This window comes from Euleptes europaea, chromosome 3, assembly GCF_029931775.1.
Source record: "Euleptes europaea isolate rEulEur1 chromosome 3, rEulEur1.hap1, whole genome shotgun sequence".
NCBI lineage: Eukaryota > Metazoa > Chordata > Lepidosauria > Squamata > Sphaerodactylidae > Euleptes > Euleptes europaea.
Window position 1 is genome coordinate 35946253 of NC_079314.1, and position 13257 is coordinate 35959509.

A 13257-nucleotide genomic window follows, 5' to 3' on the forward strand; every position below is an offset into this window, starting at 1 on the left:
ACTAACAAAAATATTTTCTGGTAGGGTATGAGCTTTCGTGAGCCACAGCTCCCTTCTTCAGATACTTCAGATACTATATACCATATAGTATCTGGATACTATATGATCCTACCTGAAAGACTAACAAAAATATTTTCTGGCAGGGTATGAGCTTTCGTGAGCCACAGCTCACTTCTTCAGATACAGCTAGAATGCGAATCCATCTTTCTTTAAGTAGAGGAGAGTGAATTCAGACAAGCATTAGTATGTAAATGTTAACAGTATGTAAATGTAATGTAATTTAGTATTTAGTATGTAAATGTTCACAGTATGTAAATGTGAATAGCAGGCGTGATGGGATGAGGTGTGGTCTGCAGAAGAGTCTGTGATGTCCAGGGGAGAGATGGGTGTGGAGAAATCAGCATTGGTCATGAGCCATGAATGCAAGGCCTTTATTCAGCCCAGGTAAATGCATTGACTTTAGTTTGAATATCAACTGTAATTGTCCTTCCTTGCCAACGATGCTGAAAAGCGCCTCTAGCCCTGTACATTTCAAGTGTGCCGAAAGCCGGTGTGTGCGTTAGGAAGTTTTGTTTCCCTCAAGCCTCGCCCTCGCTGCAAACCAAATAAAATTAAAAAATAAGAATGATGATAATCTTGCGCCGAAGCGCAGCATGCTGGGAATTGTAGTTTGCGGTGAACGAGGCCGGCGCGTGCGACGTCGCCTTGGCAACCACTTGTAAACAAGATGGCGGCCCTGGCCCCAGGCCTCCGAGCAGGAGCGCGCGTCCTTTGTTGCAGCCCTCGTGCAAAAGCTTAGGAAGGAGGAAGGTGGGGACGCATCCTTCCCATCGGCTCAGGAGGGATTGCTGGGGTTATCCTCGCAGGGGGCTGTTCTCTGTTGAGTTGTGTGTTTGTGCTCTCTCTCTCTCTCTCTGGTTGCAAACAAACAAACAAAAAAAGTGTCCCTCTTGGGAAGGTCTACTCGGATGTAAGCTCCATGGCATTTACACGCAGGTAAGTGCGGAGGGTCTTAGTAGCCAGGCTGGTTTAAGGGGTTGCTGGCATTTCCAGATGGACCCCAAAGAAACGTATGGAAAAATCTGTGATTTCTTCTCCTCCTCCATAAATATAATGCAGTAGCCATGTGTCTAGCTGTGTGTGTGTATACAGTATATGCAGTATACAGTGTATGCAGTAGCCAAGTGTCTGTATACAGCATATGCAGTATACAGTGTATGCAGTAGCCAAGTGTCTGTATACAGTATATGCAGTATACAGTGTATGCAGTAGCCAAGTGTCTGTATACAGTATATGCAGTATATAGTGTATGCAGTAGCCAAGTGTCTGTATACAGTATATGCAGTATATAGTGTATGCAGTAGCCAAGTGTCTGTATACAGCATATGCAGTATACAGTGTATGCAGTAGCCAAGTGTCTGTATACAGTATATGCAGTATACAGTGTATGCAGTAGCCAAGTGTCTAGCTGTGTGTGTGTGTATACACACACACACAGCTAGACACTTGACTATTGCATTATATTTATGGAGGAGGAGAAAAAATCACTGATACACACACACACACGTATGTTAGAACAAAAGCCCTATAATACCTTTAATTAAGACCATGTGTTGTATAAGCAAGCTACGGTGCCATCTGAAGTAGAGGTACACTCTTCTAAGGCCATTAAAGTCAGATTGTGCAGTAGGATTGCCAACTTCCAGGTGGAGCCAGGAAATCTGGAATTACATCTGATCTCCAGACTACAGTGGTCAGTTCCTCTGGAGAAAATGACTTCTTTGGAAGGTGGACTCTGAGGCATTATATCCCGTTGGGGTCTCCCCCCTCTCCAAACCCCACCCTCCCCAGGCTCCACCTCTAAATCTCTGGGAATTTCCCAACCTGGGGATGGCAATCCTATTGTGCGGTTATTTGGCTGTTGAATTTTTAACCATTTCCCTAAAAGCAGGCTCTCTACTAAACTGTCAGGTCACAAATAAAAAAAATGGGTTGTTTCAAAAGGAAACTAAGCTGGGGCATTAAACAAGGTTGCCAACTCTGGACTGGGAAATTCCTGGAGATTTGGGGCTTGGTTTGGTGGGTTTTGGGGAGGGATTTCAGCAGGGTCTAATGCCACAAAGTTTACCCCCCCCCAAAGCAGTGATTTTCTGCAGAGGAACTGATTTATGGAATCTAGAGATCAGTTGTCCTTCTGGGAGATCTCCAGGCCCCACCTGAATGTTGGCAAAACCACCATAAGCAGAGTAGCACCCTTCTAAGACCATTGTTTTCAATGGACATAGAAGGGTTTAACTCTTTTTAGGATGGCAGTGCAGGCAGTGGCGGACTGGCCATTGTGTCAGCTTGCCCAATGGCAAGTGGGCCCCCTTAATCATTAGACAATATGTTAAAAATAAAAATTAATAAAAATTAAACGATAGCCTTATAGTTGTGGGTGGGCCCCCTTTGTCTCCTGGCAACCAATATTTTTAGACCCAGTCCGCCATTGAGTGCAGGGGAGGTTACGTACTACTGTCCATACCTTGGCTATGGCTCTTCTCTGGTAATTATATGCTTTTGAGAAATATACAGATCTCCCACCTTGTTCCAAGGAACTTGAGATAGTATAACTAGGGTAAGGATAAACCTCTTTGAGCTTGCAGGCACGTTTGGAACTCTGATACAGGGTGGTGGGTACAACCATCAAATGGCTGCTGCAGGAGGTCGAGCAAGCAGAAAATGTCAGGAAGTGAGGTTGTGCACAACCCTAATAGTAACTGTTCAGCATTTCAGGCAGAAGCTCTGCTTAACCGGATGCCTTATAAAAAGGCATACACACCTGCAGTCATGCAGTGGAGCTCCTTGGGGTGGGATGGCAGCTGCTGCCAAAGCAACGTGTTGTTTTTTTAAAAAATCTGCACACCCAGTCAGATCTCTAATGGCCAACCAGAAGCTGTGCTATACAAAGCCCCACCTGGCCCCATCCACTTTGTAAAAACACTGGGCAGGTGCCAGGAAAAGTATTGGTGGGTGCCAGGGCATCCATGTATTCTGGCGCAATTCTGTGCTTCAGGTATGAACTTCAGTTGAACCTCTGCACCTGTTTTCAATGGGGACAGAAAAGCAGCATAAAATTTAGTGCGTTTCTATTATTTATAACATTTACAACATTTATAGTCTGTTTTTCTGCCCAATATCTCTTGAAGACTGAGTTATTGTAATTAATGGTAGGTATATCCTTTTATATTTCATACTAAAGTAAAACAGAAATCAAGTGTCACCTGTAAGCGTAACCAAATTTATTCCAACATGAGCTCTGACTCACAAAGGCTCATGCTGGAATAAACTTTGTTTTACTTTGCTACAGCAGGCTAACAAAGCTTCTCTTTTTAAATTATATTTCATATTGAAAGCCCCATATTTGATGTTTGTGCCTGGTTTTACTGGGTGGGGGAGGGAATCGTCACAGTATTCTATCTGGCTTGAAGACCGAGATCTCAGTGAGACACTGTATGTGTACTTGCAAGGTAACTCTTGACGTTTTAAAACCTTACTTGATCTCTACACTTGTCTTCAGACTGGGGAGAAAGAATGTGAAATATACTCTAATGGGGTTTGTTCTCCATCTCAAGAGGCCTGAGTAAATGAGACTTGTGAAACAATATGGCAGGAAGAGTTTTGGAAGGTGTGCCTTGTCATACAAGGTTGAGAAAACAGGTACTTGCTGAAACTCTCTGGTGTAACTTCTGGAGCCCTGCTGTCCTTTGGTCAGCCTATAGCAGCCATCCCTAACGTGTCTTCTGCAAATTGTGTTTTCTGGTGCTTGCTTTCTTCTTGAGCCTTGGGTAGGGGTGGGGGACAGAAACTGTAAAAGCTTGCTTCTTTTTCTTTCTAGGATCTAAACAACTGTTCAGGTTAAGGAATGACTTCTCCTCTCTCTTCTCTGGGGAAGATTCGAAGAATGCCACTCAACATGCATAGTCAAGGGTAAGCAGAAGCCAGTTTAGGCTGTGGGAGCCACAGGAAGAGCCTACCTGTGTTAGTTCCTGCCTGGCTCTGCACATGTCCAGGTCGTGGTGGGGAGAGGAGTGCAAATGTCATGGGCCATCTAGAGCTCCAAAACCCATTGGGCCAGTCCTGACCACCAGGGAACTTGTGGACATGTGCGTCTGCCTTATACACTAAGACAGAGCACTGTTCTTTGTCAACTCTGGCTGGCAGTGGCTCTCTGGGGTCTCATACACCTGCAGTTTAAAACTAGAGATGGCGAAGACTATATGCAGAAAGTCCCAGGTCTAAAAGATGTGCTTTTCTGCTGAGCTAAAGCTTTTATTCTATCTCTAGCTGCTAACCAGAACTGTTGCTCTCACCCCTTTAATGACCCTTCCTTCTACAATGATATGAAACGGGCTTGACCAATATACATCTATGGTGTGGTTTGTTCCCCCCTTCCTTTTAAAGAACACATTTGTAAATTCAAGCTTAAATTGTTTTCTCAACAATGAATTTGCAGGATGATACAACTCATCATGAGTCTCTAGGTTATTTTATGGGGGTTTGTCTCTTGATTCTTTTTTGATTCCAGGAAAAGGGCAGTGCCATTCAAAGAAAGTGCTCCAAATGGTATGTAATATACTTGTCCTTGGTTTGTATACCTTATTCTAATAATAATTGTTTATGCTATACTGTCAGGTTAGTCCTTCCTTCGTCAATTCCTTACAATACGCTGCCAGTCACGGCTTCCATTTCTGTAGACAAGGAACAAGACTGACAATGCAATCCTAAACAGAGTTACACCTTTCTAAGTCTATTTAAGTCAGTGGGCTTAGAAGGATGTAACTCTGTTTAGGATTGCGCTGTGAGAATGTTTGAGTTGCCCATTGAGTCTGTAGCAGAGCAGGGAATTCAACTCCACACTCTCAGCCTAACCTACTTCACAGGGTTGTTGTGAGAATAAAATAGAGGAGAGGAGGAGAATGATGGAAATGGCTTGGGTCCCTGTTGGGGAGGAGGGTGGGGAGACATGAAGTACATAAATAAACTCTGCCCCAATCTGCTTGTGAGATGGGGGGTAGTGGATATATTGTCCTTAAAAGCTCCATTTCGTTCAGATGTAGGTATGAGGTTTTAAGCTCTCTGAAACATAGCCCCACCTAAACACACATTTAAAGTTTGCCTGCATTTGAAATGTCAGGTCATCTGTGTGAGCATTCCTGTTTGTCTAATAAAAGCAAACCCACCCCCTCAGTAACCTGCATTTTCACAACTCTGTTAATTAAAATGGAGAATGGTCTGATGGGGTCCCTCTGCTTTCAGTGAGCTGGTAAATGCAGTGGATCTGAATTGGCTCTAGGTCTGCTGAATTTGGCCCAGAAAAAGACTGGACCACTTCTATTTATTGACTGCATCTTCTGCTTCCTTTAGATTCAGATCAGACACTTTAGGAAATGCCTCAGATCCTTAAACCTCATTCTCATAGCCAAATGCAGCATTTAACAGACCTCAGCCACCCATGCAGATACAATCCAGGTGAGGCAGGCTAAATGCCCTCCTTTGCTCTTCTTATTTGTTTGCTTGGTTTTCAGGGGATGAAGAAGCTCTGATGGATGAAATTCTAGGGCCAGGGGCCCAAATTCCAGTGCGAGTCAATGCCCCTTCCTGTTCAAGTGGAACTACAGATAAACCAGCTATCCATGGTACGAGAGGAAGGGATGTGAATAGAATTAGGATTGTGGGTAATGCCCTGTAGGTTTGGTACTCTTTTAAGATGCCCCTGGACTTTGGTTTTGTTTCAGTATAAGCTTTCGTGAATCTGATGCGCAGAGTGTACATCTGTAAGAAGCTGTATTCCTAGTTAAAGTTACAAGCAACAAGAAGGAAGGAGTGAGGACATGTTCACAGAGAGAGGCCACTTAGCAACAATAAACCAATCAAAAAGAAATCCGTACAGAATTAGTGAGGACCACTCCTGAATGCAGAACATGGGCAGAGTAGAATAAACATAAAATCTAATCAAGGAATTAGTGAAACGTGATGAGAACTAATTAACAACTGTAAAGGGTGAGTCATGGCTGAGATGTTAAGACCTATAATGATTGAGGAAATCCCAGTCTTTGCTCAAGTCTGTAAGAGATACTTCTGAACCTCTTGATGAATCCTAATTCAGGACAGTTGAATTCTCCCTTTGAAGCTTTTTTGATTTGAAAACAGTATCCTTTAGATCAACAATGGTGTATTATGGAAGATTAAGGTGTTCCCCACCCTGACCTAGATGGCCCAGGCTAGCCTGATTTCGTCAGACCTCAGAAGCTAAGCAGGGTCAGCCCTGGTTAGTATTTGGATGGGAGATCACCAAGGAATACCAGGGTTGCTGTGCAGAGGAAGGCACTGGCAAACCATCTCTGTTAGTCTCTTGCCATGAAAACCCCAAAAGGGGTCGCCATAGGTCAGCTGTGACTTGAAGGCACTTTACACACACACAAGGTGTTCCTCCACTGAATACAGTTTCTGAATACTGCACTTTCAAAAGATTTATGTCTTTTTATTCTCTTGTGTAGGGATTGTCCTGTGTAAAGTGAGCTCTGACTCAACAAAGCTTATGCTGGAATAGATTTTGTTAATCTTTAAAATGCTGCTGGAATTATGTTCTATTTTGCTGCAACAGATTAACATGACTAACCCTCTGGGTAATGCCAAGTATTGGATCAAAAATCTATTTTATTTTTATTTTAAACACTGTTATCCCACCTTCCTCCTAATAGGGATTCAAAGTGACTAGTATTAACATGTGGATTCTAGACCTGTGATGGACAGCGTGGTGTAGTGGTTAAGAGCTGTGGTTTGGAGCAGTGGACTTTAATCTGGAGAACCAGGTTTGATTCCCCACTCCTCCACATGAGCGGTGGGGGCTAATCTGGTGAACCAGGTTGGTTTCCCCACTCCTACACACGAAACCAGCCGGGTGACCTTGGGCTAGTCCCAGCTCTCTTAGAGCTCTCACAGCCCCACCTACCTCACAGGGTGTCTGTTGTGGGGAGGGGAAGGGAAGGTGGTTGTAAGCTGGTTTGATTCTGCCTTAAGTGCTAGAGAAAGTCAGCATATAAAAAACCAACTCTTCTTCTTGTCTGTTGCTTTTCTCCTTCCCTAGTTAACCTGGCAGTCGTGTGCTCCATCTGGCATCAGATTTAGATACCTGAGAACTCTAGCTTAGATTATTAGAACAAAATGCACCCATATGTTTCTAGCCCTCATGATAATGGAGATACGTTTCAATGTGTGCATGCACTGGGTAGGAACCAAAGAACCCAGGAGCCTTTTTAAAAGATCAGCTTGCCCACGCCACATGTCAAACTGTTTTTGGGACTGAGAGGAGTTTCCAAACTGTTTGTGACCTGTCTTAAAAGGGGGTCAAAGAGGGGGGGGAGGTCAAATATTCCCTGGGGGTGGGGGACTCAGACTTTTGGGCAAACTTAAAGTAGATCTCTCGGTCTCGAGCAAGCACCCTCACTTAACCAGAACTTTCCTGTTCTCACCAATTCAACCATTGTTACAGAGAAGGCAGGTTTTCCCCACCCCACTGCATTGGAGCCATTCTCTGTCATACTGTGAACACATGTTCCACTTTTGCTTCTGGAAAACAGATTTCACAGGCTTTCCCCCTTGTTTGGAAAACCTCCCAAACTTGGAACCGCCCCTCTCATGCCTACACTTGTTCGCCCAAAGAAGACAGTGAGATAAAATAAATGATGTGGCTCTCATGGGAAGCGAAACTACTCTATAACCACTTTCAACTCCCTTATTGTCTCCATCCTTCATTTAGAATTCATCCGCTGTATTGAGGAAGTATATGTAAACTTCGGCATCTTAATGTCAACGGTCTCAGTCTGTATGGTGTATTCTGAGTTCTATATATAGAGTCAACTTGTAAGTCTCCTTTCTACCTTGCTGAGCTGCCTTGGGAAGCTCCTCATCGAAAAATCATAAAATCGACATCAATCAATCAGTTTATTAAAACGGTCATCGACCAGACAGAATATGTACAAATACAGAAAGACATTAAAGTTTAAAAGGGATATATAAAATCCACAACTAATAACCTGATCATTTATAACTGACATTCTATAGGACATTTAGAGTCCTTACATAAATTTTTGTACATCAAAGGTCTGAATGACAAGCAGTCAGTGAGGGACCCAGATCGTTTATGATTGCCTTATGTTTAGTAAATGCAATGAACAAAAAGGTTTTAGAACCCTGTATGTGCTACTATTAGGGCTAATGGTATCCTTGTTTTTAATATATAATTGCACGAGCACTTTGTAATATATCTCATTGTTTAATTGCATTTTATTTCATCCAGCCTTTTGAGTACCCAACCTTAAAGGTAAAATCTAGCACTTTGAATTGGTCTCGGAAGCAATACTAGAGGCCAGGGGTATTGAAACGGTACCAATCGTATATGTTTGTAGTGGTGGACCCTGGTTAAAGCTCTAGCTGCAGCATTTTGAGCCTGCTTGAGCTTCCAAGCAGTCTTTAAGGACTGCCCGACATAGTCTAAACAGGATTTTATGAAGACTGAGCAATATACGTGGCGACTGACTTCTGTTTGGCATAGAATTTGGATCCTTTCAAATTGGTGCCGAGTGTGAGCAGCAGGTGGTTACCGCTGCTGAACTAAGACCAGGTGAACGGGAGCATTGTCTCTGCGCTACAAAGCTAAAACCAAACACGCTTAGCCACATGCAAATCAAGAGACGCCCCCACCCAGCCACCCTCTAGTTCATCCTGTTCCGCTGCTTTTAACACCTTCTATGCAAGGTCTTTTATTTTCAATTTCTAACCCGCCCTCCCTGGCCGCAGCCAGCTCAGGGTGGGTAACAACACTTAAAACTGTGCATGAAATCACATCAGTATCAACAATAAAACCCAATAACTTAAAATCATTAAAATCAGAGAGGGCGCACAATTTCCATTATGCCGGCTGAAGCAGACAGGCAGGCCAACCCTTCAGGTCCATACAAAGTTTAACATAGGAAGGGGAGGACGGTAGGGAGTCCAGTAAAGATGATACCCGCAGCTGTCCTCAACTATGGGCCTGGCGGAAAAGCTTTGTCTTACAGGCCCTGTGGAACTGTTTAAGGTCCCGCAGGGCCCTGATGTTACCAGGCAGAGCCTTCCACCAGGCCACAGCAAGGGCCGAAAAAGCCCTGGCTCTTGTCAAAGACCAATACAAACAAACAACCAGTGCTGAAATACTCAATGTAAACCCAACATCAGTCTACATATCATGCAATAAAGAGGAGATGTATGCATAAACAGCCTTCCTCACATAGGATCAGTGAGCAGCAGTCACCACTCGCTGGTCCTACGTGAGGAAGGTTGTTTATGGATACATCTCCTCTTTATTGCATGATATGTAGACTGATGAAGTCATTCTTCGAAACAGCAGACATCTGGTTCTCTGTCTCTTCTATCAACGTTATTGTTTATTTACTATATTATTGCTTTGTTGGGACTGTGATATACCCATTTACTTGCTCCAAGCAGAATTTGGACTATCTTGTCTCACTTTGAACTTTTCAGTACTAGCTCATGGATCTTAGTTCATGTTGATATGCCTTCTGTCATGCATTCACAATGAAATCATTATGTGCTTGAATGTTTGGGATTATATTTCTTATTGTTAGCCTGTTGTGCTGTTGTTGAGTTTATGTCTTGTCAAGGACAGCTGCACGCTCCTGGGGCCGGGGACCACCAGCAATATCATTGGAAGATCATAATGTCTTTCGGGGGTTATACCAGGAGAGGCAGTCCCAAAGACACGAGGGTCCCAGACTATGTATGGCAGGGTGTCGAACTCAGTCGTTGTTAGGGCTGGATATGCCATAAGTGGCACTTGGCTGGGCCATGCCTCGCCAGCCCAGATCGAGAGTGGGTGTGGGTGTGTGACTGCCATGGCTGGCTCGCAGGCCGGATAAGAGCTCTCAAGGAACCGCATCCGGGCCCCGCGCCGTATGTTTGACACCTCTGTTGTATGGTATTCAGTTCCTCTTAGAGGAGAACTGCATGTTAGGTGTGGTTCTGTGACCACACGAACACACGAAGCTGCCTTATACTGAATCAGACCCTTGGTCCATCAAAGTCAGTATTGTCTACTCTGACCTGCAGCAGCTCTCCAGAGTCTCAGGTGGAGGTCTTTCATGTCACCCTTTAACTGGAGGCGCCGGGGATTGAACCTGGGACCTTCTGCATGCCAAGCAAATGCTCTACCACAGCCCCTTTTTACTGGATCACATGCTAGAAATTGCTACACCCAAGCTGCTTTATTTCCCCCCACCCCACCCCCGCGCAAACAATGGGGAAACTTAACATGCGTCTGCAGGTGTTTCCCAGTGGGACCAAAAACAGCTTGAGGAAAAGGGAAACAATTTTCAGTTAGTTGGTGTGTGTGTGTGTGTGTTAAATGGCTGCTCTCTCTTTGTGCTGGTTTTCCATTTAGTTTGAGATCGGTGATACCGAGTGGCTTGGGAGCTACATGGGACTGGCATGCATAATCTTTCTTTGGCATGCTACCTGTGGCTCTTCTGAGCATTGTTCTCCAGTGTGGCACACACCCCATGTTCTGAAAAAGTGTGCAAGGCCATGGCCCGGTAGGGCTTGTGGGTGGCAACCACTGTCACATGGGCTGGAGGGCGGGTAAGCCGCAGACCTCGTGCCAGAGTTGAAAGGAAAGGGCCCGACTGTTCCCACAAGCCCCCTCCTTCGCTGTAGCCTCTGCATTTTGATTACTGCTGCCAGAAGGAGAGCAAGCTGGCTGCAGGGAAGAGAGAGTAAAACTCCACCGAAGCCACCTGAGGAAGAAAAACTAGCTAGCCACAATGGGATGGCCATGGTTTTGCTCCCCTTGCCCCACCACCAGCTTTCAGTCCTCTGGGGGTGTTGGCAATCTTCCTCTCTGTGCTGAGGCGAGAGCAGGAAGGCAGAGAGGGAAGTCCTTCCCCTCCCTCCAGATACACAAGGGCTGGCAGAAGTGGTCGGAAGAGACAGCGCTCCATGCTCAGAGAGACTCTAGCGATTAAAAAGGTTGTGGTTATATAGTTTAATATTAATAGCTATATTATTGGCTGTGTTGGGGGGTGGCGTACAGTAGTCACATGGCTCTTGAGTTGTTGGTGATTGGGAATGTGGCTTCCTGCAAGCAGCAGAGCGAGTATCGCTCCATTAGATGATCAGTAAAAGGGATCATGGTACCTACAACTAATGAGCCGTTCCGTCCTTAGCGGCCAGGCTGTTACATGCAATTAAGAGAAGGTGGTTTCTCTTCTCCTGGGATTCTGTTGGTCAGAGGAGCCAGACTTGTGCAAGAACTCTGTAAATCTTTTCCAGCTGTCTCTCTGGCTTCTTTCTGCACCCAGGATCCAACCACTTTAAGCCATATCTTCACATCCATAAAGACTAGAAACTTGCCTTTTTAAATGAAAGCAACTTGAGGGAGGCCACTTCTCTTTGGGGGAAACGGCACAGTAGGAGATTTAACCCTTGCTTGTCCTGAGTTCTACAGTCTTGAACCACATTGGGGCTGTTTTTTACACACCTGGGGGTCCAAACATGGATCCTTGGCATCATGTGTGGTTGGCCCAAATGGAATATGTTAAGGATTTTAAGTCCTCTGAAATCCAGGCACACAGCTGGTGTAACGTGTGTGTGTGTTAAGTGCCGTCAAGTCGCTTCCGACTCATGGCGACCCTATGAATGAAAGTCCTCCAAAATGTCCTATCTTTGACAGCCTTGCTCAGATCTTGCAAATTGAAAGCTGTGGCTTCCTTTATTGAGTCAATCCATCTCTTGTTGGGTCTTCCTCTTTTCCTGCTGCCCTCAACTTTTCCTAGCATGACTTTGTAACTTACTTGATTACAAAGGAGTTGAATATCAGAACCTTTGCTGTCATTGTCCATCACTGATTGACAAATGGATGCTCTGTTGTTCCTGCCAAGGACCCCGACTCAGTGCCAACTTAGGCAACTGACTGAACAACGTACTGAGGATTCTGGCCCTGTCCCCCCCCCCCCGGAGCATGGTGTGTCATTGCGGGACCAGACACTTGAAAAATGAATCTGACTGATTCCCACCACGTGTTGCCTTTGTGCTTTTAGGCGCTGCTCCCACAGACATGGAACTGATGGCCTCCATGATGCAGAAGATTGCTTCACTGGAACAGAAAGTCAAGAGCCAAGCCCTTGCCGTTCAGCACAAGGTAAAAAACAGGCCCGGTTAGGCACCAAGGAACGGCTTGTGCCCAGTGACAATTCAAACGTGTTTCAGGGCAGGTCAAAGCACTGTGGACTGAGGTTGAATTGTTCTTCAGATGAGGGTGGTCTTAGTGATTCTGGGGCCCTGGGCAAAACTTGAGGATGGGGCTACAGAACCATTCCGACAGTGCAGGGAGAAGGCCTACAGTGGAGACTGAGACAGTGCAGGGGTTCAGCTATAGGGCAGTAGGGGGCACCCCACCCAGATGCCCGATGGTGAAGGCCAGCCTTGATTCAGATATTTGATACAGATGGGCGTGCTGGATTAAAAAAAATTTTTTTTTGCTGTCAGGTCGCATCTGATTTATGATGACCCATAGGGTTTTCAAGGCAAGAGACGTTCAGAGGTGGTTTGCCATTGCCTGCCTCTGCGCAGTGACCCCAGTATTTTTGGTGATCTCTCATCCAAATACCGACCAGCACTGCAATTACACCCCACAGATGTAATGTAGTCTTGTGGCATCTGAAAGGATGACGAATGGCCAGAGTTCATTTTGCATGATGCAGTTACCTACGTGGGCATATGTTGTCTACCTTAAGGGTGATGAGAAAGAAGACTTTTCAGTGCAATCCTAAATAGAGTCTCATCCTAAATCCATAAAAATCTGTGGGCATATAATGGTTAGGGTTTCCAGGTCCCTCTTTGCCACTGGCAGGAGGTTTTTGGGGCAGAGCCTGAGGAGGGCGGGGTTTGGGAAGGGGAGGGACTTCAATGCCATGGAGTCCAATTGCCAAAGCGGCCATTTTCTCCTGGTGAACTGGTCTCTATCGGCTGGAGATCAGTTGTAATAGCAGGAGATCTCCAGCCACCACCTGGAGGTTGGCAACCCTAATAATGGTGTCAGTCTATTTAGGATTAAACTGTTTTTTTTATTTACACTGAAAAGCCAAGCAGCTCAAGAGGTAGCTGTTGCTGTGTCCCAGTTCTAGGCAGAGAACAGTATGAGGTCACATCAAGTACATCAGG

General features: G+C 45.1%; 1 protein-coding gene across 1 annotated transcript in view; it reads left to right on the forward strand.

Moving 5' to 3' along the window:
• The first annotated feature begins 916 nt into the window (after positions 1-916).
• Positions 917-13257, forward strand: part of UBXN11 (UBX domain protein 11) — a 34947-nt gene continuing 22606 nt past the window's right edge. Inside the window, exons 1-5 of the mRNA XM_056847295.1 lie at positions 917-996; positions 3878-3969; positions 4568-4605; positions 5568-5678; positions 12135-12235. Coding sequence (XP_056703273.1) covers positions 3905-3969; positions 4568-4605; positions 5568-5678; positions 12135-12235 — 315 coding nt within the window. The 5' untranslated portion in view covers positions 917-996; positions 3878-3904. The remainder of the gene's footprint in view (positions 997-3877; positions 3970-4567; positions 4606-5567; positions 5679-12134; positions 12236-13257) is intronic.